General features: G+C 35.1%; 2 protein-coding genes across 5 annotated transcripts in view; one reads left to right on the top strand and one right to left on the bottom strand.

The window, feature by feature from the left end:
• Positions 1 to 943: 943 nt before the first annotated feature.
• The window catches only part of LOC126699459 (receptor-like protein EIX2), an 85,014-nt gene continuing 60,697 nt past the window's right edge, over positions 944 to 25,260 (bottom strand). The window contains exons 2-3 of the mRNA XM_050397291.1: positions 1,136 to 1,298; positions 944 to 1,016 (exon numbers count right to left, since the gene is read on the bottom strand). Of these exons, the coding sequence (XP_050253248.1) occupies positions 1,150 to 1,298 (149 nt within the window). The 3' untranslated portion in view covers positions 944 to 1,016; positions 1,136 to 1,149. The remainder of the gene's footprint in view (positions 1,017 to 1,135; positions 1,299 to 25,260) is intronic.
• Positions 9,803 to 24,363, top strand: LOC126699456 (uncharacterized). 4 transcript variants are annotated; one of them, XM_050397286.1, is made up of 16 exons: positions 9,807 to 10,032; positions 15,210 to 15,615; positions 15,697 to 15,816; positions 16,324 to 16,468; positions 16,568 to 16,857; positions 17,539 to 17,597; positions 17,779 to 17,873; positions 18,213 to 18,315; positions 18,429 to 18,523; positions 21,103 to 21,165; positions 21,675 to 21,750; positions 21,839 to 21,947; positions 22,266 to 22,378; positions 22,520 to 22,547; positions 23,338 to 23,447; positions 23,695 to 24,363. In XM_050397286.1, exons 2-16 carry the CDS (start codon positions 15,225 to 15,227, stop codon positions 23,827 to 23,829), a joined length of 1,932 nt encoding a protein of 643 aa, XP_050253243.1. In that variant the 5' UTR covers positions 9,807 to 10,032; positions 15,210 to 15,224; the 3' UTR covers positions 23,830 to 24,363. The 4 variants fall into 4 exon arrangements, 3 of the variants coding, with proteins under 3 accessions (XP_050253244.1, XP_050253245.1, XP_050253243.1); XR_007646799.1 differs by lacking the exon at positions 22,520 to 22,547 and having other exon boundaries at positions 9,804 to 10,032; positions 18,439 to 18,523; positions 21,027 to 21,165; positions 23,695 to 23,716; XM_050397287.1 differs by lacking the exons at positions 23,338 to 23,447; positions 23,695 to 24,363 and having other exon boundaries at positions 9,803 to 10,032; positions 18,439 to 18,523; positions 21,027 to 21,165; positions 22,266 to 22,421; positions 22,520 to 22,548.

The raw sequence follows: 25,260 nt of genomic DNA, 5'->3' as shown, positions 1-25,260 counted from the left end.
GTTTAGGGGTATTTTGGCCAGTAGTTGAAAGTTTAGGGAATATATGGGCATTTTTCCCTAAATATGTATTTTATATAACATTTTGGTGATTGGCTTATTTGGACTTTAGAATTTGGATGCTACCATATTGTCTAACTCCACCTAAAGGATTATTTGTAAATGATTAAGTTGAAACATATTAAAAAGCAGCTATTTAATATCTTTTATTTATTTTTATTTAGTGAATACTTACAAATAGTTTGTCAATAGTTTTTCATTTATGTTTAATTTGTTTTATTTTTTACAACTTTGTAAAACTTCTTTTTTTCACTTTTTTTAAAGTATATGTATATTTTAGTCCACTTTTAGCAACCAAAAAAAAAAAAAAAATTCAGATATAGGATAGTTTTACTAGTTTTATTTTTATGTATATATAGATTAGGTTTTAATTTAAGCGTATTTCTTATTTTTGAATGATATATATATATATATATATATTTTTTTTTTTTGGTTTTATGCTTTGGCTCCCTTAAAACGAATTCCCCTTTCTGTCACTGTTTCATGTTGAAGGAGTTAGCTAGTGTGAGAAGCTGTAATGTAACAAGTTGCACTAAATATTCAATAACAATAGATATGTTATTAGCACCATTCAACAATGTCCAAATGCATCTGAGAGAGGAGCCAGAAATAACCACAACAAAGTTAATAGTACAAATAGCCCAAGACGGTAACACTCAAACATTAACTAGATTCAAATTACACATGATTTTTTTGCAAATTGAGTTGCGTTATTGAAAACATAGTGGATAAAACAAAGCACACGCAAGGCACACCCACACAAATGTTACAAATGGCTCCCGACACTTTTATTTGCGTGAGCAGCAAAAGCAGCATGCAACTCCTGATCTGAGCAACGAGGAAAGAGAAAGCTATCAGGCTATCAGCCCAGATTCAATATAATAGATATAGAACTACTTCAAGCGAAGTGAAATTTACCATGCATGTTAAGTATATACCCTTCAGCACAGCTACGCAACCTGATCATGCAATTTCAAATAAGAAAAGAATCAGTAATATATTGGTGCTTCTTGAATCTTAGCATGAGAGTCATAATCAAAAAAAGGTGAGAAAAAACAAATTGAAACACACGTCATACCATAGATGAAGTGCTCATCCGGGCCTTTGAAACGTCCTCCACAGTCTTGCCATGTTCACAGCCATTGTTACGTAGAGGCAATCCTTCATGTTCTCCAATGACAAGAAATAGGCATGTCTCCATGAATCCTTTAGCAACAAAGAACCACAAACACCCAAAAAACCTACCACAAATCCAAATCCTGCTGCGCCTTAAAACCATTTCCAGAACTCATATCTATATTCTTCACTATCTCCACCTTGGTTTGGTGTTTGTTCACCGGGCCAACACTTCAATGAAAGTGGAAGCCCACAAAGTGCTGGGTTTCCAGCAAAATCAGATGCTTCAAAGCTTTGTAGTTGAGTGCTTGAAGGAATTTTCCCAGACAAATGGTTGTATGATAGGTCTAGGTGGTTCAAAAAGCTTAACTCTGACATGCTCAATGGGATTTCGCCTGAGAACTGATTCCTTGACAAATCAAGTGTTTCTAGCTTCTTCAACTAACCGATCAAATGGGGGATCTCTCCAGTTAAGTTGTTTCCGGATACGTTCAATGTTGCCAACTCCAAAAGACTCAAGATCTCAATTGGAAGTTTCCCAATCAGTTTGTTGCCTGAAATGTTAATCATTACTATATAGTTCAAGATTTTTGCCATACTCATCCTCCCTTCCTTTCAATACAACTGTGGCACTGTCAAAATATCGTTCTTGAGATGTGGAATCTCCAACATCTAAAAAATAACTAAGTCCATTAATCATATCATAATAGTACCCTTCCTGAGCCATGGCCGTGAAATTGTTTAGGCAGAATGGTATGGTTCCAGATATGTCATTTAGAGAGAGGTCCAAGGTTTTTAGATATGTCAACCAGCATAGATTCAACGGTATGCTTCCATCAAACTTATTGGAACGTAGGATTAGAACGATCAACTTTGGCAGGCCTTCCCCAATCCATGCAGGTACTTTTCCGGAGAATCTATTGTCTCCCAAATCTATAACTTTTAAAGAACTGCATTTTTTCAGGGCAGAAGGTAAGTTTCCGGAGAAACTATTATTAAACAACTTCAAAGTTTCGAGGTTAGAGAGCCTGCCCAAAAAGTTTGGAACTTCACCAGAGAATTTGTTGCAGCTAAATTCAAAACGACTAGCTCATGCCAATGCCTAAAACAATTTGGAAGCTTACCATAAAATAAGTTATCGGATAGATCTAGATAAGTCAACGAACGACCATTGATTTTGCAAAGACATGAAATTGACCCAGAAAACCGGTTTTTAGAGAGTTTCAAGATCTTGAGATTAGCTGTGAAAAGTGGCAGTGGACCCTCTAAACCGTTATCACTCAAATCAATTCCAATACTATTTGAATTCATTGTTGACACATTCGGTAACCGACCATGTATTCGGTTTCTAGAAAGATCTAAAAATTCCAATGTAGGAGGCAGGTCTGCAAACCACTCTGTTGGTATGGTATCAGAAATTTCAGCATTGGGGATTTTTAGGATGGAAACAGTCCTTTGAGTTTGAATCCAACTTGGAAATCTAGGCCCTAACTTGCAAGATGTCAATTATATTTCTTCCAATTGGAAAGGGGGAATCCAATTGAAGTTGAATTCCAAAGCAAGAGAATTATTGGACAAGTCTAGATACGATAATTTAGAGAGATTTGAGAAATGGGGTTCAGATATGGTGCCTTGCAGAAAATTCCAGGACATATCCAAACCCTCAAGCTTATATAGGCTTCCAATGCTTTTGGGTACAGTCCCATTTAGAATATTGTTTGAAAGATCAAGATATTTTAACGACGGAAATATTGCAAAATTAGGCAACGATCCCGTAAGTTGATTATATGATAATTCCAAATCCTCTAGTGAGTCTTTTGCACATCTAGACAAGTTTTTGATAAGCTCAACAAGTTGTGCATTGGGATTATTAAACGAAAAATACAATTCGCGTAAAGTACATATATCCCCAATTGATTTTGGAAGGCTAACAAGTTTATTAGTATTGAGATTCAAACTTTCAAGAGAAGTAAGAGATTTCCAATAATTGAAACTAGAAAGAGATGAGAACATCTGGGAAGGAAGATCACATCCCCATAAGCTCAAGGTTGTTAAATTAGAAAGATGGCTCACAACTTCTAGCCAATCATTGACGACACTAAGATTTAGGGAAGTTAGGTCAAGGTATTCTATTGAAGAAAAATGAGACAACCAATCAAGATTTTCAATAAATATCAAATCATTCCCATCGATATCAAGATATTGCAAGTGCGAAAGGTTTCCAAGCTGACGTGAAATTGGCCCACTAAGATTGGCCAAAGAGAGATCAAGGTGTTTTAAGTTACTGAGAGACCCAATGAACTCAAGGAGATTGCTCTGATTAAAGTCATTATCACTAAGATCCAAAAAAGTCAAATCAGGCAACTCAAGCAGGGAAGGCCTAATCATACCTCGCAAAGGTTGGTCTGCTTTAATGTGCTTTCCACTTAGATTTAGCTCAAGTACATGACCAATTTGGTTGCTGCAGTGAACTCCTTTCCAATTGTAGAAATTCTTATCTTTGCTCCTCCCCGAAGAGAGCCGGCCAGAGTCATCAACAAGGGCTTTTTTGAATTTAAGGAGCGCTTGTCTCTCCCTCTCTGGGCACCTGATATTAATTGTTAGCATCTCTAACTCCAACCCCTGAAATAAATCCAAGGATTGGTCTCAAGGGCACTAAAACTAATGGTCTGTTTGGAAGTTTAAAAAAGGAGGGGAGTAGAGTAGAGGAAAGGAGAATAATTCAATTACCTTATTTGAAAGTTTTTTAAGGAAAGAGGGGGAGGAGTTTGGAGAGGTTTCAACTACCTCTAACTCCTCATTTTTAATTTCCCCAAATTGGAGAGATTTGGATGGAGAGTAGAGTAGATAAATTATTAACTAGATAAATTTCTCAATTTACCATTTCTAAATTAATAATAGACCAATGTTGCAAGTTCATTTTTAAATAGGGGTAAATTTGTCTATTTTAATCATTTACTCTCCTCTCCATCCTAATTTTTAAAACATCCAAACAAGGGAAAGGGCTAATTACTCCCTTCCCCTTTACTAATTTTAAAAATATCCAAACAAGGTGGAGGGGAACCATTCCCCTCTACTCTCCTCCCCTCTAGTCTCCTCCCTCTCTAAACTTCCAAACAGGCCATAAAAGTATAAAGAATGCATGAGCAAGTTTCAGTGAGTTTCCACCACCCGTGAGCATGATCATTGTCATTGCTATTAAAAATAATGATTAATTACACAATGAAAGATGGGATAACAATGAGAGGCACTTCACACACCCAATGGCCAATGGTGCAGGGGAAAAGGAACGTATATGGGTATGCCATCAGTATTGTCAACTTTAGGAATTTATAGGAAAGTAAAAACTACTTACCAAATGATGTAATGTTTTTGGGTTTCACACTCTTGTCAAAGTTAACCGAGGATGATTTGATTAGTTTTGTTAAGTTGGGGATTTCATTTACTTCCTTAAGTGTTCATTTGGAAAAAAATATTTTTGCCAACTTATTTTACTATTCAGTTTATTTTTGCTACTATTCATGGGTCTTACTACACTTTTTAGTATTATTCATGGGTCCTACAGTACCATTTTAGCTAACTTTTACTTTTCTCTATAGTACTTTCATCAAAAAGTTTTTAGTTTCAGCAAAATAAGTGAATTACAAATGGATCCTAAAAGGAGGAAAAAAAATAAAAGAGGACAACTGGTCAATATTGGTTGGTTGAACATGGAGTCTAACATTGGGAAGTTGGAGATTTCATTCACAATATTTTTACAACAAATCATAAGTAGTAAATTGTTATTGGTTCTAATTTGAATCTATAAGTTAAATTATTTTTTTGCCTATACATAACAACCAATAACAACTTATCATTTAAAATTTGTTATGAAAATATTGTGAATATAACTTTTTTATTGCATGAAATATGAATCAAATTGGGAAAAATATGAATCACATTGGAGAAAGTCAAAAAATAAAAAAGATAGTTACCGTACATTTTTCAAATTAGGAAAGCAATAATGTGTAAGCATAGAACTTTGGCTTGATGTGTGACAGCTTGACTTGAGCCAATAATAATGTGGACTAGATTTCCTTGCTACGCTGCCTTAAATTCCAACTACCACGGTTGACGTGATCAATTATAAGTAGTACAAGGTTGCTTTTCGCATGGGATCATGCTCTCTTTTTTTCTTTTTCTTTTTATTATTTTTTTTAATGGGAAACATGGGATCATGCTTTAATATCATTTTATACACAAATAATTATTACACAAATATACAAAATTATTTGTTCACTTCACTACCCGTCATTGGTTTTCATTTTATATTTCATAAATAACAACTTGTTACATATTATTTTTATTTTTATTATAAAATAAATCAAAGTTTATAATAAAAAAATTAAATAAATGGCATACCACCAAATACCTATAACAACCTACCAACTTATCAAATCTAAAATTTATTGTGGTATTAGACTTAGTGTTTGGAATATAATTCGTTTCGGTAAAAAAAAAAAAAAAAAAATCTCACACATGGTCAGATATAATTGGTACATATTGCCCTAAGAGAGTTATTAATGATGGGCTCTTATAAAAATAATATTATTCTAATCATAATTTATCACCTTAATAAGATAAAAATATTATGAAAAAAAAATGCCCCTAACATTACTCTTTGGTATATTTATGTTAAGAATAGTGTGGCATGAGAGAATTAGGTTAGTTTGTTTCAACCTAAAATTTATTTTAAGAGAAAATAATTTCTTTATTTCTAATCAATTGGGACAACAAAAAATTTGGTCAAATCAAAATCATTTTCCTTTAACTAGGAAAAATGGCCCCTTTAGGGATAATAATATTTTACTTTGGGGAAAAAACTTGTTCCATATAAACTTGTGACATTAAGTTACAATTTTAAGTTATTCACACATTATGTGAAATAAACATTGCCTCTTATTTTATGACCCTAAAAGAAGTGTGAAACTTTTTTTTTTTTTTTTTTTGGTCTCAGGAGAACAAAAATCTCTCTTTCTCTCTCCAAAATGTTAAAAAAAAAATACCTTCACAACCTAAAAAGTGCTCCTGTAAAACTTTCATGATTGAAAAACCCTTAAAAATTATAAAATGACAAAAATACCCTTACAGTCTCTAAACTAATCAAAACACTCTCAACACCTTCAAAATTACCGTTATAACCCCCCCCCTCCCCCCTCCCGTGAAACATATAAATTGAATAAAATAATCTTCAAATCTCCAAAATAAAAATAATAAAAAATTAAAAAAAGTGAAAAACTCTAACTTGACTAAGGGTCTGTTTGGATACAGTTTATTTTTGCTGAAACTGAAAACACTGTAGCAAAATAATTTTTAAATGTGTAAATAGTGTTATGGGATCCATTTTTAATGAAAAAGTTACTGAAAAGTGTAATTTGTGGGACCCATGAACTGTGCACACAGTTAACTTGTCAACAATTGCGGACTAAACAAAAAAAAAAAAAAAAAAAAAAAAAAAAAAAAAGAGAAAAACGCAGATTACAAAACGCAAACGTCAAATTAATTTGAATCCAAACGGGTACTAAATAACCCATAAAACCACTAAAATGGTGCCAAAACCATCAGAAAGACAAAATGAAATCCTCAAAACCTATAGATGATCGTGATTGTCTCAAAACTTCCAAAATTACACCTAAACTTTAATAGGTTGGACAAGTTTCAAGTATTCTTTTTGTGGTTTCAAATATTTGCAATTATGTCTATGAATGTGTATTTACGTAAGGCATTGTAACTCTATAGTACATTCTTTAACTAGTAAGATGAGAAAATTTGCACATATTTTGTCATTTTTTTAGTGTGGATGGAAAATGTACTATCAAACGTTGCGCCTATATTTCAGGCTTATCTTAATAGCCTCCCTTAATGAATAAGACATGAATTTCTTCTCAAAAAAAAAAAAAAAAAAAAAAAAGAAAGAAAGAAAAATGGACATGTTGGGTCCCACATAGAATAAACGAGTTGTGTTGGCAATAAACATAATTTTTTATTTGATAGTTTTTTATTTTTGGTATGCTTACTTTTTTTTTTCTTTTTTTTGGCAATTACACTTTTTCTATTATCTTTATTTTTTATATAAATGTAATTTTCAAAAAAAAATATTTGATTGGGCTTATCTTTTTAGATAAATGATACATCCTCAATATTTTCACAACACTTTTATAACAAATTTCAAGTGACAAGTTGTTATTAGTTATTACAGATGGGTAAAAAAAGTAATTTTAATTGTGAGTTTAAATTAGAACTAATAACAACTCACCACCTTGAATCTATTATGAAAATATTATGGATTTAGAATTTTTTATTTTTAGGTTGATTTTAGTTTTAAGTTGTGAATTTAATATGCTATTATGTGTGTGTATCATAAGACCTGACAGGATAAGAATGGGTCATGTGAGATCTTACACCTTTAGGCCTAGGCCTAGAGTTCGGCCTTGTTCACGTTGCTAGGTATTCAGCAAAGAAACTTCACTATGCCAGGAGGCCAGAAGCCCAAAAAAAGTAATACTAATAAATATGCAGAAAATATGTATAGCAAGCAATGTAGAATGTACATTAATCCATATTTCAAAATATGCAGAAAATATGTATAGCAAGCAATGCAGAAAATATTTATGAACTCATTGCTGGTTAAGTAATTATTGAATTTGATGTGGCAGAAAATGGCAGGGAAGTTCACATAGAAGAAGAATTTCCAGAAGTTAAAGTAGACTTTCAGGTAAAATATCTGATAAATCCATATTTCAAAATTTGAAGTTTTTAGATTTAGATCATTTTCATTTATCAATTTGTACCTTTCTCCTTAATCCTTTAGCGAGTACCTTAGATACTAATTTGTAAATCACATTACATAAACTACTCAATATATAATTTGTGATTTTCATGGGTTTTAATTTTTGGATACTAAGGCTTCGTCGGTATAGTTAAATTATAAATAAAAAAAAAATTCTTGGGTCATGTTTGGTACATTACATGGAGATTACAATAAGAATTGTAATTTTTATTATTAGGAATAAAATGTGTTGTAATGGAATAACTAAGCCTTTTTTTTTTTTTTTGAGAGAGAGTTTCAACTGCTCCTGATGATTGCTCTTTATCATCAGACCAAGACCAAGCCTATTCATAAGTTGTAACATTAGAAAAAAAATTAAGATCTATTTTAAGAAATATATTATTCATACAATTATATTTCTTAGAAAATAATATTTTTAAAATTTGAGAAAGATATGAGTTATTTTTTATGATTTTTTTATGTCCATAATTGTTACGTGAATATGGAAAGTTTGTTTATTTGGAAAAATATTAATATTAGAAATTATTTCACCTAGTAAGAAGTAGCTATTACAATCCTTTTAGAGATGAATGATTATTTTTCATTTTAAAGAATAACTATTTATAAGGAATGATTATTCTCTGTAACCAAAAAAAAAAAAAAAAAAAAAAAACCCAAACTACTGAATAGATAAAACATAAGAAAAGTTATTATATTACAGTGTTTACCAAAGTCTACCAAACATGCTCTTAATCTTTTTCTTTTTTCCTAAAAAGTCTTGTCAATCACTAGAAACTACAAAGGGAAAAGATTTTGAGGAGAAAAAAGTATTCCAAATACAACCGCCATTCAAGTTGATACAAATGATAACAACAATTACAAAAACAATAGCAAAACAAAAATAAAAAAATAAAAAAATGATTTTCGTTGAGAGCCTTGTGGTTTTGTGGCATTACTTGGCTTCCTTCATGGGAGGAATTAATGTTCAATTCCCTTCCTCCACTTAGTTTAACAATTAAATTATGTACTACATAAAAGAGTAATATGGAATCATAAATGGATATCCAAGAATGCTATATAAGAGTCATCAAAAAAAAAAAAAAAAAGGAAAAAAGAAAAAAGAAGAAGAAATTCTATATAAGAGAGGATCTCAAGAAGTAGAAATACACTTCCATAAAATGCAAGTTAGTTTTAAGAGTATTATAACTCAATTGGTTAACACCTTCTGATGTTTCCAACAGAAATATCCAAGACTCAAATCCCCCCTCCCTTGTTATAACTATTAAATTACAAAAAATATAAAATGCAAATTAATCTCAACGGGTAAAAATATGTCAATAACAAAGTAACAATTTTTGAAAAATTATGCGATTAGATTATTGATAGTAAAATAATTAAAGAAAAAGTTAATGAATAGCTCAAAGATATTGATTTAAAAAATATTTTTAACATTTTTTAAAAAGTAATTATTATTTTGACAATTTTTTATATTTTTCAAAAAATAATATAAAAACTTTTTTAAAATAGTCATCAACAACAGTACACTTTACACTACTAAAAATTATACAGTTTTCATAATAGACCACGTCATTTATCCACCATTTCACTAAAAGACTCTCACTTGTTTAAAATTACTGAGTCAGCAATTAGTTTCTGTTTAAAAATTTTTTTAACTCAACAATTTTAAATAGATGAGAGTCTTTTAATAAAATGGTAAGTCACATCACCTGTGGCCTTATAATTTCCCGTACACTACACTGTATATACGCAAGGACCGCAATAACCCTGGCCAGGCTTTAAGCTACAAATATTTCTGAGTTTCACAGTACACATTAGCAGCGTATTTTAGCCAAAGATAAACAATTTTTTGAAGTTTCAGAGCTTACGCTTTTATTTTACTTAGCAGGAAAAAAAAAAAAAAATCAAAATCAAAATCAAAATCAACTAGCCTTACTAATAATCCAATCATAATTTCTCTCTGAAAATCATAAAAATCTCTCTTCGAAACCATTGAAGTTCGTGCATTTTCGATTCCTCTGCAATTCAATAAGGTACAATCCTCACAAATTCTCTTCCAATTCCATTTTATCTTTGAACTGTTAATCAAAGTGAACCCTAGTAGATCTTTTAAGAAACCTAAATTTGTTGACAAAATTCCAGCTTGAAGTGATTTTCTTTTCAAATTTGATAGCTTTTGTGTGGTTTTTTGCTAAATAGTGAAAGAAAATCAAATGGGTAAATAGGGAATTGGAATTAGTATCTGTTAAGTGGGACTTTGACTTGTGGGGTGTGTTTGAATTGGATTAATATGTGAATGTTTGTGTGTTTTTGAAAAAAAAGAAATTGGAACTTTCTCATGTGGAATGGCTAATTTGGTAGAGCTGGTGTTTTAGACTGTCAATCTTGAATTTTGGGTCCACTGAGTTTGGTTAATTTTGATACTGAGGCTATGTGATTTGCTATGGAAGGAACTGGAGTTACCTGTTTGTCTGATCGTTCGCGCAAATTGCGAATTTGAAATGGAAATTGGAATGTGATTTTATTCTAGAATTAACAAGTTCTGATAGCCCCATGTATTAGATTCAGTACTGAGTAGGTATTTAGCAAGTATTCATATCTGCTGAAATTGAAACGGTATTGAGAAAGTTTGATGTGTTGCAGGGTAGCTCAATGAACTGATTACTATCAATGTTTGAAATTTGTCCTATTTTTTTATAATTTCAGCTTCTTTGAACACATTTATGGTACTTACTGAACCTGGCTCAACCCCTTTCCACACCTTTTCTAGACTGACATCTTTAGAGTACCAATATCTTACTTCCCATAAATATGTTAGTTTCCTTCTTCCCGTATGAAGGACATGCCCTGGTTATAAATATCAGGGCTTATGAATGTTGTTTTGACTTTGAATACTCATTTTGAGTTTTTTTTTTTGATAGGTAATAACAAATTTATTGATAATAGAAGTACAATGGATTTACGATAGTAAACTCATTGCACTGAAAAAAATACAAACCAATCAAAAAGAAAGACTAGCAGAATTAAGAAAATCAAACAAAGAATGACAATGTGTAAACCCCCAAATACGAGACCACTCAAACAAAGTCCTAAGCAGCAAAGACTTCACACAATCTAAAAGTCTCTCAATATCCTCAAAAGTTCGGGCATTGCGCTCCTTCCAAATTAACCACATAAGACACGCTGGAACCATATTCCACACATTTGAAGTGTGACTCCCTAACCAATTCCACCATGCAGAGAGAAGAGAAACAACGTTCTTCGGCATCACCCACTGAACCCCAAACAAACAAAGGACTTCACTCCACAAGGTATGAGCATACTTACAATGGATCAATAAGTGATCCACAGTTTCCTCTTCACATCGACAAAGGCAGCACCAATTAACAAGAGGTAAATGCTTCTTAACAAGGTTGTCTATAGTAAGAATCCCACCCCTAGCAGCTGTCCATAAAAAGAAAGCCACCCTTTTAGGGACCTTAACACACCATATGCTCTTCCAAGGAAAAGACACCAACGGGGCTGCTAGCAATGAGAAATAGAAAGAGCGCACATCAAAAACACCACTACGATTCAATTGCCATATCATGGTGTCATCACCCCCTCTAGGTAGCTTGGATGAGATATGCGCAAAAAAATCATAAAAGATCCCTATCTCCCAATCCTGAAAAGCACGACGGAAACGTAAGTTCCAGCTTCTACCACCCCCATCCGGTGGATAGTCAACCATATCAGAAATCATAGCTGACTTATCCATAGCAATAGCAAACATAGCCGGATATAAATCCTTCAGGGCAGTAGGGCTACTCCAAGGGTCATACCAAAATCTGATACGAAAACCCTCACCCGCTGCATACAACACATGACCAAAAAAGCTCTCAACCCCCTTCCTAATGTTCTTCCACATACCACATCCATGCGTCCCTCTAACAACTCTAGTACACCATCCCCCACTGGCCTCCCCATATTTGGAAGCTATAACTTGCCTCCATAAATGTGTGACCTCATTCCCAAATCGCCATAGCCACTTCCCAAGCAAAGCTTGGTTAAATAGCCCAATCTTCCGGATCCCCAAGCCACCTACCTCCACGGGCCACACAACTTTCTCCCACGCAACAAGTGAGAATTTAAAAACATCATTAGATCTCCCCCAAAGGAAATTCCTCTGAATCCTCTCTAATCTGTCCGCCACATGTTGTGGAATAGTGAACAAAGATAAATAGTATGTAGGAAGACTTGATAGGGTACTCTTCAATAAAGTAAGTCTACCCCCTTTTGACAAATATAACTGCTTCCAACCTGCAAGCCTTTTTTCCATCCGTTCAATGATAGGGTTCCATATTGAGGAATCCGTATAATGTGCCCCCAAAGGCATACCCAAATAAGACATGGGTAAACAGCCTATCTTACAACATAAAATACGAGCTAAGGCATCCAAATTCCCAACCTCACCAACCGGCACAATCTCACTCTTGCCAACATTTACTTTCAGTCCTGTGATAGCTTCAAAGAAAATTAGAACCATACGAATATGTAATAATTGTTCCTCGGATGCATCACAAAAGAGAATAGTATCATCAGCAAACAAAAGGTGAGAGATTTGCAAACCACCACTTGCATTGGGACTTGCTTGGAAACCACTGAGAAAGCCTCCATCCTCTGTCCTTTTCAACAATCTACTCAACACCTCCATTACCAATAAGAATAGGAGTGGAGATAAAGGATCCCCTTGGCGAAGACCACGAGAACTGCCAAAGAAACCAGTTGGAGACCCATTAACAAGCACTGAAAAACGGGCAGTAGAAATACACATCTTCATCCATCTCCCCCACTTCTCCCCAAAACCCATCCTCTCCATAAGGTAAAATAAGGCACTCCAACTCACATGATCATAAGCCTTCTCAATATCCAATTTAATAATCACACCCGGAACACCACTCTTTAATCTACTATCCAAGCATTCATTTGCGATTAGAACAGAGTCAAGAATCTGTCTTCCCCCAACAAAAGAATTTTGGGAATTAGAAATAAGTTTATCCAAAACACAACGAAGTCTATGTGCCAAGACCTTAGAAAGTAGCTTGTACAAACTACCCACAAGGCTGATAGGGCGAAAATCTCTAATATTGACTGCACTAAGCTTCTTGGGTATCAAACACAAAAATGTGGCATTGAGAGATTTTTCAAAGATACATTCTTTGTGGAAGTCTGCAAAAAAAGCCAAGATCTCCTTCTCAAGAACACACCAGCATTTTTGGAAGAAAGCCATAGTAAAGCCATCTGGACCAGGGGCCTTATCACCCTTAGCCTCCCGAAGGGCTGCAATGATCTCCTCCTTCTCAAACTCCCTTTCTAAAGTAACCCTATCAGTTTCATCCAGATTAGCAAACTCTAAACCATCAATAGTGGGCCGCCAAGATTCGGTCTCCTGGTACAAAGACTTGTAAAAACCCACCACTTGATCCTGAATGGCAGACTCATCCTCATACAAAATGCCCTCAACCTCCACAGCCCTCATAGCATTTGTACATCTATGAGAATTAGCAAGCCTATGAAAAAACCCAGTATTATTATCCCCTTCTTTTAAGTACAAAGCCTTCGATTTCTGCCTCCAAGAAATCTCCTCCAAAGAAGTTAAATACTCAATTTCAGCCTTTATCTCAAGTCTTCTTGCACTATCTGCCGATGACAAAGATTGCATCCCTTCTCTCAAGTCTAAGTCCAAAAGCTCAACTAGCAAGCATTTTTTCCTAAAAGACACATCCCCAAAAACATGTTTGTTCCAATGCTTCAAGTCTCCCTTAAGAGCCTTCAATTTGCAAGTTAGAACATAACTAGAAGACCCCACAAAATGGTAACCGTTCCACCAACCTCGCACAAGATCCACAAATCCCTCCACCTTAAGCCACATATTCTCAAATTTGAAAGAAGTCTTTCCCCTCGACATTCCACCTGCCTCCACTAGAAGAGGACAATGGTCCGAAATCACTCGAGGAAGAGGCCTTTGAGTCACATCCAAAAAGTGATCCTCCCAATCAGCAGTTACCAGCACTCTATCAATTCTAGACATAGAAGGGTTCTCTGAGTCACGGAACCATGTATACTCACCCCCCACCAAAGGTATATCAACCAAAAAATTCCTCTCAATAAAGTCCGAGAATTTGAACATGGCTGGACTAAAAGAAGTGCAACCAAGACGCTCTGCTGGGTATCTGATGATATTAAAATCACCAAAAACACACCAAGCTGCACTCCACCTCCCTCTCACACTATCAAGTTCAGTCCACAAAAAATCCCTAAGACCATCAGCATTTGGACCATACACCCCTGTACATATCCAATCAAAACCATCTACCACACCCTTAAACAAAATAGAAACAGAAAAGCACCCAACCAGAACATCCATTTTTTTATATACCCTCGTGTCCCAAGCCAAAATAACTCCCCCTGCTGTATGAGTGGCATCCAAAGCTACCCAATCAACAAAAGGACTACTCCAAAGACTTTTCACAACAGCAGAATTGACAGAATCCAATTTAGTTTCTTGGAAACACACTACATCACACTTCCACTCCTTGAGTAAATTCTTCACCGTATCCCTCTTTTGAGGATTATTTAATCCTCTCACATTCCAAGATAAGATTTTCAAATTCATGGACAACTAACTGAACCCACCCTACAGAAATTCTCAATCCCTCTGGTTTGTCGACCAGATTGCCCCTCATAGTTGACGGAAGAGACTAAATTCCTCAATTCCCTCGTACCTTTTTTAGTTGAAGAGGTATTGCGGCAAAGACTACTGGTTGTAGCTTGCTTTTCCCACACTTTCTTTGGTTGCTTTTGTTGTTACTGAAATAAGATTTAATTACTTTTTGCAATTAGGCATTTGTTATATGTTACAGGACTGCTCTTATGTGCAGAATGAAGCAGTTATGTGCATACATGTAGAGATTGTGGATATGACATACGAACTAATTGAAGTAGGAAACTAATATAGTCAAATTTACTTTTCTAGTGAGTGTAGAAATGTACTATTAGATAATCCCATATGAAGGCATATACTTTTTACTTTTTACATTTCATACATCTGTTGGTTAGTGAGATGTGTATAGTGCAATCTCCTGTTCAGGGACTTAAACCCCCAAAAAAAAATCCTGTTACGTTAAAGATGTAAATAATTATGGGGCTGAAGGTATCTTTATCATTGTAGGTGTAGCAGAACAAGATGGAGAACATTCAGTATGCTGAGGAACTTGTGAGGGAGTTTCTTGTCTTCAGAGGATTTACTAATACTCTGCAAACTTTTGAGAGTGAATTAGGCACAGATATTGGTAAAGGGTTTCAAGTGGATAAGATTTTAGACTTAATCTTCTCAGTATACGTACCCAAATTTCAGGCAGAGAAATTAGTTGGTCTCTTGAGCTTTTTCAGGAAGTGCTTTTCTTCAGCATCTGAAACTGTACTTATTGCTACTTTGTCTAAATTGGAGGTCTCAATTCTGCGATACTATATTGCTCATGCCATACAATCAGGGAGGAGGGACAAAGTTGTAGATTTGTTTGAGATGAATGGCAATGAATTTTTGCAGAGGGGCAAGGACTGGACTGCATGGTTTGGTGGGTTTCTCTGTTATTCATTCTATTGTGTTCTATTGGACTACCTTCTCCTTGTTTTATAATTTTGGGCATGTGGTGCAGCCATTCCATATATAAAGAACCCAAACCTGGATCCTGAATTTCGTATTTATTTCTCAAAGGAATGGTATGAGGCCTTACGTCTTTCTGTGAGGAACTTCTTTAGTGAGATCTTCAATGGAACTCATATCCTTCAGAGCAAGTCATATATATATATATAATATAATATAATTTGATACTTTGGTTTCACCGTTCCCATATATTTCCAATGCATTTACTCCCTAGGAGTGGATCCAAAAGGCCCTACCTTAGTGAGGTTTCATGTCATAAAAAAAATATAATGCATTTACTAGTTCACAACTATCATTTTAAAAACAGTTTTGTTTAAAAAATGCCCTTTAGTTTACTCATTAAAAAAAAGCCTTTAAGTTTAATGATTGTGAAGTGTGTCTTTGGGTGTTAAATGGAATTCTAAAATAAGGATAAGCCATTCTTTTTGATGCCATCTCTTTCCTCAATATTCATGTGCGCTTCTCCAAAAAAGGTGAGCTCATTTATTCTCTTTGATTTGTTTCCGCCAATAATTACATGATATCATCATGATATGGGGTATTTTTTTAAAAAACTTAATTTTTTTTTTAAAGTCAATTTATTACTGACTGAGTTTTGAGAATATATCCTTAACCACACCACGCCTCCCTGCCCTATTAAAGATCAGTGCAGCGAAGAATACTGCCAACCGTCTCAGAAAGGATATAAAGCAACTCAATATTAAGTTGTCACAACTTCAAGCTTTACTGGAGGAAAAAGAAGCTCAATTAGGTCGGTTAAAGTGGAAAGGAATGGTCTTTGCTATTTCCCTTATGACTATAACAGCTATAGACAGAACTATTTTGATATCTGTCATCCTTTTTTTTTTTTTTTTGGAACTCAGTAATGCTTCATCACTACCGGATGCAAGCACAGGACAAACCAAAAGTTCATCAAGTTTTATGCATGAAGATCCTATTATATTCGGGGAGATACATGAAGCCTGTGCTCCTGCTACTCCACAATTAGCTGAAACAGTGCTGGATCAAGATTTTGTTACTGGGCCTTCTCAAGTTCAATCTGAGCTTACCACATCCAAGTTATTTCATGATTCAACCACTTCATCAAATCTTGATATGGGAGATGGTAGAACTGGTGATTCCAGTCAAATGTGGCAAGATGGCCCCTGTATTGGTAGATTGCTGTTCTGTACAGTTTCTCTTCCATAAGTTCATGATAGTGAACAAGCTAATGGAAGTTTTTTTTTATAAAAATTATAGGAGTAGTTGACATTTATGGGGTGACATGTTGAGCTTTCGTTAGTGGGAAGATAAGATTGATGAAATCAGAAACCTGTAAATTTAGAGAAGTCTAGTAGAGCAGTTGTGAAAGATTAAAGGCGGATAATGTAAAAAATTTGCGAATTTAAAAAATGTGTAAAGTAACCATACATTTATGCTTCATTATATGAGCAGATCCATTGGCTAATGTAGAATATTTAGGAAAAAAAATATGACATCGGTGGCAACAGAGTTGATGTGTGAAATGGTATTGTCAATCTGAACAGCAAAAGAAGGCTAAAATGTAGATATAATCTTTAAAGAGATCTAAAGAGAATTCTGTATGAGTGGTTGACAGCATGGTAATGTAAAGCATCATTTATTTTACTGAACTAGTTTGAGAACTCATTATTTTATTTTATTTATTTTTCTCCTGAGGAAACAGTCAAATTAATTTTTTCACTGTATGGTATTGTGGGTTGAGCTTTTTAATCTGGTTTCTGATTTCCTGTTTTTTACTTGAATATGTGAGTTAATTGTGACAATATTTATTAACTCATTGCTGGTCAAGTAATTATTGAATTTGATGTGGCAGAAAATGGCAGGGAAGTTCACATAGAAGAAGAATTTCCAGAAGTTAAAGTAGACTTTCAGGTAAAATATCTGATAAATCCATATTTCAAAATTTGAAGTTTTTAGATTTAGATCATTTTCATTTATCAATTTGTACCTTTCTCCTTAATCCTTTCTACAAAGACATTTTGTTCTTTACCTGTATGTCTAAGCTATTCTTTATTGGAGTGTCTCTAATTTCTGGAATACCATGGTTTTTTAGGAGACATTTTTGGGTCACACAAGTCCAATCAGTTGGTGCCGCTTTTCTGCGTCAGGGAACAATATGGCCAGTGCTTCTATAGATGGTACAGTAAGGTATTCATTTTTTGGAAGTAGGTAACATTAAACTTAATGAAGATTTAATGTAAGGGTTTAAGATTCCTTGTCCCTTATGGCTTGTATATATTGGAATTCCTATATGCTAAAATGGATTTAGATGGAGCCCCACCCCTTTTCTCAAAAAAGAGGAAAAGAAGAAGAAAAGAAACAATTTCTAGATTTATCCTGCATAGATGGGTTATTGATTTGAGTTGTGACTACCTTGGTTGTTGAGCATGCCAGAGAAGGCTTGGTGCATGTCCCTTTTTTTAAATTTCTAATTATGGGCTGACTTCAAGTTGATTTCTTATTATTCTCCACACATTTAAAGCAAAGGATATGGACGTATGACTCTTCGACTCCGGCATCAAGAAATGCGACCATTTATTGTGGGGCAGAGATCATGTCACTTGACTGGGAGTGTAAATCTGATCGCTTGGTATGTAAATTGGCCTTTATGAGTGATCGCATATATAGTTTGATATTGAATGATGTTGATTATTTGAGATCGAAATTCATTCTTTTAAGTTTTGTGGTTCTTTTTGACAAAAGCTTCTCATAGGCACTGCTGATGGAGGCATTAAAGCATGGAATGTTGATGCAAAGAGAGTTGTCTGCGATCTCAGCACAACTGAAGCATTTCCAAGGTTTTTTTTTTTTGGTAAACTGGATATTGCATTCAACTAAAGCAAAGGAGGACAAACAACTGAGCCAGGACAAAGCCTGGAGTGATAAAGACCATAAAGGTCCGAAACATAAGAGTTAAACAAAGAGGGAGGAGGGGAGGAAAAATACAAAAAATTAGAAGCCATTTTAGAACCAAGCTGAGCCAGAGCATCCGCACAGGAGTTAGACTCACGATAACAATGTTTCACCTTGACTTGAGGAAATCTAGAGATCAGAATTCTGCAATCTGCCACAATAGAGGAGTTAGATGCACTGGAGGAGCACAAATTGTTCATCAGATCCGCTACTACCTTTGCATCCAAATCTATTTCCAAGGCATTAATATTGAGATCAAGACACATAGAAAGGCCATCCCTAAGAGCCCAAAGCTCAGCCAAAAAACTGGTGGTATAGCCAATTTGTCTAGCAAAACCCTTGACCCATAAACCTGCATCATCTCTGAGCACACCGCCTCCCCCAGCAACCCGGGATTCCCTGCTGCGGAACCGTCCGTGTTTAGCTTATGCCAGCCCCTATAGGGCCTTTCCCATCTAACCATCTTAAGCAATCTCGGCTTATGCAAGCTATTTCCTTGAGCACAAAAGAAATATTCCACAGCCCTTTGAATGACATCCTGGTGGATAGAAGGAGAAAGAGCTCGGTTTTGGAATACCACCTTATTACGGTGATTCCAAATGATCCAGATAGCAAAAGAAAAAAGGGTATGCCACAGAACAGAGAAGTGAGTGATATTATTTACCAGGTTGCAGTTGGCTTCAAGCCAAGTATGAAGGTCCTGAGAGAAAAAGGCAGACGTAAGGCTTGGAGGATTGAGGTTGTGCCAAACATTAGAAGCAATAGGGCAGTCCCGAAGAAGATGTAAGATTGATTCTGGATGTTGGTGGCATAGAGGGCAAGATGAATTAATCTGTAATCCCCTTTTGGCAAGGCATTCCCTAGTTGCAATACTTTTGTGCAGACACATCTAGATGAATGTCTGAATTTTTGGTAAAAGATTTAACTTCCAAACCCAACTACCATTGAAAGGAGGAACGAAATCAGCCTGAGTGGTTGCAAGCTTGTAGGCATTGGCAAGGTTGAATTCCCCATTGGAAGTGGCAACCCATATGAGTTTATCCTTTTCATCTAACACACGGGAGTGGGGCATGGCCTTAATTTCCATGTAGATCTTAACAAGGAGTTCCATAGAGATTTTGCACCAATTCCACCCAAATTCTGTTGCAACATCACCAACTCTCAGCACCTCCTGAAGTCCAGCCATCAAACCAGAAACTAATGTCACTGTCCCGCCCCAAACTCCATCTGGTTCCTACTTCAAAGGTTACCCTTCCTTTTTGAAGCGCCTTCCACGTACGGGAGCTAGGAGGGAGATTCTCATTACTGGACCGGAGGCGTCTTTGAGATAAATATTTCTTCCTCAAGACTTGGGACCAAAGAGCATTTTTCTCCTCATGAAACCTCCAATTTAACTTAGATAAATAGGCCATATTTCTACCCTTTGCCGATTGAAGACCAAGACCACTTCTGCCTTGGATTTAGTAACTTTGTCCCAACCCACCCAATGCATTTTTCTCTTAGATTCTAAGGAGCCCCAAAGAAAATTCCGGCTGGTTTGTTCCAGATTATCTAAGATTCTGGTGGGGAGGAGAGTAGATTGCATGACATAGGAAGGAATGGAGCTGATGGAAGCTTGAACCAGAACCATTCAACCAGCGAAGGATAGAAGGTTAGCTTTCCATCCAGCTAGCTTCTGATCCACACGGCTCAAGACAAAATAAGATCTTGATTTGAGGAACCTGCGTGTCTGAGAGGAAAACCCAAGAACCAACCAAGATTAGGAGTGGAGCGAAAGCCGAGAATATTGCTAAAGGTTTCCCTCTTCCCCTGGTCCACATTAGGGGAAAAGAAAACTCTAGATTTGGAGAAATTGACTTTCTGCCCAGACAGCAAGCAAAACTCCTCAATAGCTTCTCTCACGCTACCGCAATTCTCCTCATTTGCTCTCGCAAACAGAAGCAGGTCATCAGCAAAGAACAAATGTGAAAAGGCTGGACCATTAGAAGAGGCTTTAAGGGGAATCCAAGCCTTCTGAGAGCATTTATCCTCTATGATTCTGCCTAATACTTCCCTGCAGAGGATGAAAAGATAAGGAGAGAGGGGATCACCCTGATGAATACCTCTTGAGGGGAGGAAAGAGTCAAGGACTCCACCATTGACTAGAATGGAAGCAGTGGAGGAGGAAACGCAACTCATAATCAGTTGAACCATATCCGAAGGGAAGTTGGCTGCTTGAAGAACATCCTGAATAAAGGACCATTCAAGCCTATCATAGGCTTTCTCAAGGTCGATTTTGATGACCATATTCCCCACTTTGCCTCTTTTCCTACCAACAGAATGGATAATTTCTTGAGCAATAATGGCATTGTCCACACCTTTTCACCCCGGGACAAAAGCATTTCCAAGGTTTATCCTATATATACTATGGCTGCAATTCTCCTCTTCCTTGGTGTTTACTCTTAACATCTTTTTGGTGCTGCAGTGTCTTGGATCTAAAGTGCAGCCCTGTAGAACCAATTTTTGTTTCTGCGGCAGCCTCCAAAGGGTATTTTCTTCTAATAGTCTTAAATGTTTGTATGGAAGTGTTAAAATACGACATTCTGTGGTCGCCTGGAGATCTGTTCAATAACACCTCTACTAGAAGTATGATGCTACTACTATGCCCATGAGCCCAACAAACCCCCCCCCCAAAAAAAAATTTAATGAATAAATAAATAAATAAAAATTCAAGGAATGGGATGGAGTTTAAGGTTTAGAGTTCAAGACCCATTGGATGCATGTGTAAAATTTCAATAATAAATTAATAATAATAATTATATAAAAAGAGAATTATGCTTGCATTGTGCTACTGAAATGATCACTTTAGTATTGGTAAAAACCATTGGGAGTGTTTCTTATGGACCCTGATCTCCCAATCATGCAATTTTCAGGAGATTGAACATCGTTTATCTCTCTTATCTATTATTTACCATTTTTTTAATTTTTCTTATTTTATCAATTTTATTGTTCTTTCTATTGGTGCAATAGATTAATAGGAACTCATTTTCTTTGTAGGAATGGCTCAAGTTATAACGACAATTTAGGGTTTGCTTCCTTAACTGTCTGGAACATGAAAACCTGGAAGGCTGTGGTTCGTGACTGTTTGTCTTAGAACTTTATTTTTGCACTCAGTTGCCAGTTTTTATTTTATCCCTTAATGATCTTTGCCTTTCGTGAAGACAGTCCTTCCTCTTGGTAAAGATCCACCTGCAATAACTTCTTTATGCTTCAATCACAATGGGAAGATTTTAGCATCTTCTGCTACTGATGGAATGATTCACATGTTTGGTATCCTTTTAATGATTATATGACCTGGTTTCTTAATCTGCATTTTAGTGGTTATCCAGTTTGCATATGAAAACAAAAACCTTTGGTTTTAAAATTTGTGGTTGCACATACTTAAGAAGACATAAACTCCTTTTCTGCTAACCCGGCCCTTTTAAGTGCATTTTGGAGGCTTACTTGTGTCTTAACTGGGGGGTTAACCTAGTCATTTTATGGAAAATTAAATGGTTAACGAAAAGAAAATGTTGCCCAATAATCACAGATGAGGATGCCTGAGCAGAAATATCAGCATTATTATGCATACCCCTTAACTTGTCAAAGACATGGCTGTTGGTCTACAAATTACTGGATGGCCTGCACATGATTCTGTGATAAGCTCTCTTCTCTTTGGGCCTGATGAGACAAGCATTTTTAGCTTGGGTTCAGATGGAAAGGCAAGTATATCTTGGTTTTCAATTCAAATTTAGGCAGAGCTCTGTAAATACAGCTTCATTTTTTCTTTGAAATTTATATAGCATAAGGTTTTTCCATATTATGCTAATATAACCCTCACAGAATTTGTTTTTTGGTGTTAGATTTTTGAATGGAGCTTGCAAAACCAAGGTCAAGTCCTATGGTCAAGAAACTGTAGTAGTTACTTGTCTTGCTGGCACTCTGTTACCTAAAGTGAATTTTGGTTAAGACTATTATCCTTAGGAAAAGAATATATTGGTTAAGATTAGCTGTACTGACTGGTTCTGAAATTTAACTGTCATCGTAGTTCTTGAACTTTCACAAAATGTGAGATTCATTAAATGCTTTCTATGTACTCAATGATGTAATAGCCAATGTGTTGTGGAACTGGGATATTATACTACTTATATTTCAAATTGGAGGATTATGGAATTATAATGTTGTTCAATATCATAGGACCTTTATGTTATTAGATATAGGCGCTATGGTGGGACTATGGTCTAATTTGCCTAATCTACATGAGCATAATTTTTCTTTCTATATGACTCAATTAAATTAGTTCAATTTTGTATTTGCTATAATTTTGGCCCTCCCATTCATAAAATCCTAGTTCCGCCCCTAATTCATTGGTTTTATAACTAGTGAAGGTTCATGGAAGATTGAAATCACATAAATACTAAAATAACTATGTCATTTATGTGATTCCGCTAATTTTTGTGGAGGATTGTGTGCTGTGCATAATCCGTCTCCCTCACTTTCCCGGTGGTGAACCCTTTACTTTTTATAATGTTGGTACTGCCTTTGCATATATTGTTTTATGCTGTTGCCCTGTAAAAATCTGTCATGTTCAGGTATTTGTTATTATAGTTGCATCTTCTATATTGTTGTGTTATAGTTAGCAGAAGGAACCTTGATAACTTGATTCTTTTCCATTCTGTAGGTTCTGTGACACTGAGAGCTCAAAACTTTGCAGACATGAAAATGGCTTTAGATGCTAACGGGGGGAGGCTACTGGTGACATCTGGTTCAGTAAGAGCACCTATATATCAGGTTGATCTCTCGCACACCCCAACCTTCTTCTTTCTCATTCTCATATGTGTGCGCCTGTGCCTATGTGTGCATGAAGACACGTCCAAGTGCACACAATGTCAGTGGCTTTCCTTTGTTCTTTAAACTATGGCAATCAGAGTTGACTTGCTATTGACCCTGATCAATATATTGACCAGAATTACAAATTCTGATTTTCAGCCATACTGATTATTCTAATTTAGTTTATCATTTGTTTAACTTGGCTCAGGTACGTGGTCAAAGAAATGGGTTGAGAACTCTTCCACACGCTGCTGCTATAACAACGGTTGATTGGCACCCAACTTTGCCCATCTTCTTGACTGGATCAGCTGATAATTCAGTTCGAGTAACGTCTATTCTATAAAAGGCTTCTCACTTCTCTATCTCTCTTTTATTCTTGGTCAGTTGGAATGAAGTTTACTCGGTTGGTTTAATATGAGTTTCACGTTGGTGTGCGTCTGAGCTTTGGGTCGTATGGATGTTGTTATATAATTAGTTGCACAGGGTGTTTATAGTTTACTAACCATTCATTGATGTAGTTATTTAATAATCTATTTTGTTTATATCTACTAAAGTATCTGTGTGTGTGAGAGAGAGAGAGGGTGTTCTTTCCTACTTTTTTGCGTAGCAGAATTTCAATATGCTGTTGCCTTAGGTTTTGTAGATGTTATGGACGCCCTTAATATGAGAAAATTATTAGGTATTTCAGGAGTACCATAAATGTGTAGTCTCCCTTCTTACATGAATGGTAGATCCCACCAAGAATTTAATTAGTGGGATCCACCATTCATGTGAGAGGAGGAAATACGCATTTATGGTACTCCGGAAATATACAATAATTTCCCATTAATATGTACACTTGGTTCTCTTCATTCATTGCTTAAAAACTTTTAGTTAATAGCTCTCTTCTCTCTCTCTCTCATTAATAATTACTCTCACTTCCACTTCTCTTTTATTTGGTAATTTCTGATAAAAATATATAATTCTTGATTTGTAGTAAATGACAAAAAGCTCAACAAAGGTGCAATTTGAATTTTGTATCAATGCAAAACTACATTGTTTTATGAGGCTTAACAGTGATATAGATAGAAGAATTACATTGAAAACATATTTAAGTTACTGCAACATTAAAATTGAAACTATAGGGACAAAATGAAAACAGGACAAAGTTAAAGAAAGTAAGTTGTGATTTTGCCTATATAATATTGTATGTGTTTATGTCATTATAAAAATATTTGTCTATAGATTTAAGATTAGATTGAGTTAATTTGTAAATAAGTTTTTCTTATTTTTTGGTAATTTATTGGTAAATCTGTTTCATATTAAAAATTATATAATAATGCAAGGTTAGTCGGTCTAATTTCTATAAGTTTATAAAAGGAAATTTATATTAGTATGTCACTATATTTAATTAACTCAAATAATATAATTCTTACTATAATTTAATTATTTATTATTGTATATTTGTGAAAGAGAAAAAATTTAGTATTGTTGTGTTTGTCTATATATTTATATATGTAAAGAAATGACTAACAACAAGTTCAAACTTATTTGATAAGAAAATGAATCAAACTTGAATATATAATATGTATCATTAATGAAACAACAAAGATAATAGTACAAATAGTCCAGGGTGGTAACACTCAAACATTAACTAGATTCAAATTACACATAGTCCAGGATGGTAACACTCAAACATTAACTAGATTCAAATTACATAATCTCTCTCTGTAAATTAATTTGCTTAATTGAAAAGATGTAGCTAATAACAAAATGACGGTGCCGAGAGAGGCAA

Source organism: Quercus robur, chromosome 9 (genome assembly GCF_932294415.1).
Source record: "Quercus robur chromosome 9, dhQueRobu3.1, whole genome shotgun sequence".
Lineage (NCBI taxonomy): Eukaryota > Viridiplantae > Streptophyta > Magnoliopsida > Fagales > Fagaceae > Quercus > Quercus robur.
The sequence above is the reverse complement of the archived record's forward strand: the minus strand, read 5'-3'. Positions and strand labels throughout refer to the sequence as shown.

Excerpts from the sequence above, each read along its gene's own strand:
- LOC126699456 (XM_050397286.1), top strand. The coding sequence starts at position 15,225 with ATGGAGAACATTCAGTATGCTGAGGAACTTGTGAGGGAGTTTCTTGTC. Across the intron at positions 16,469-16,567 it reads CAATTAGGTCGGTTAAAGTG|TAATGCTTCATCACTACCGG; the intron begins GAAAGGAATGGT and ends TTTGGAACTCAG. Across the intron at positions 18,524-21,102 it reads ACAACTGAAGCATTTCCAAG|TGTCTTGGATCTAAAGTGCA; the intron begins GTTTTTTTTTTT and ends TTGGTGCTGCAG.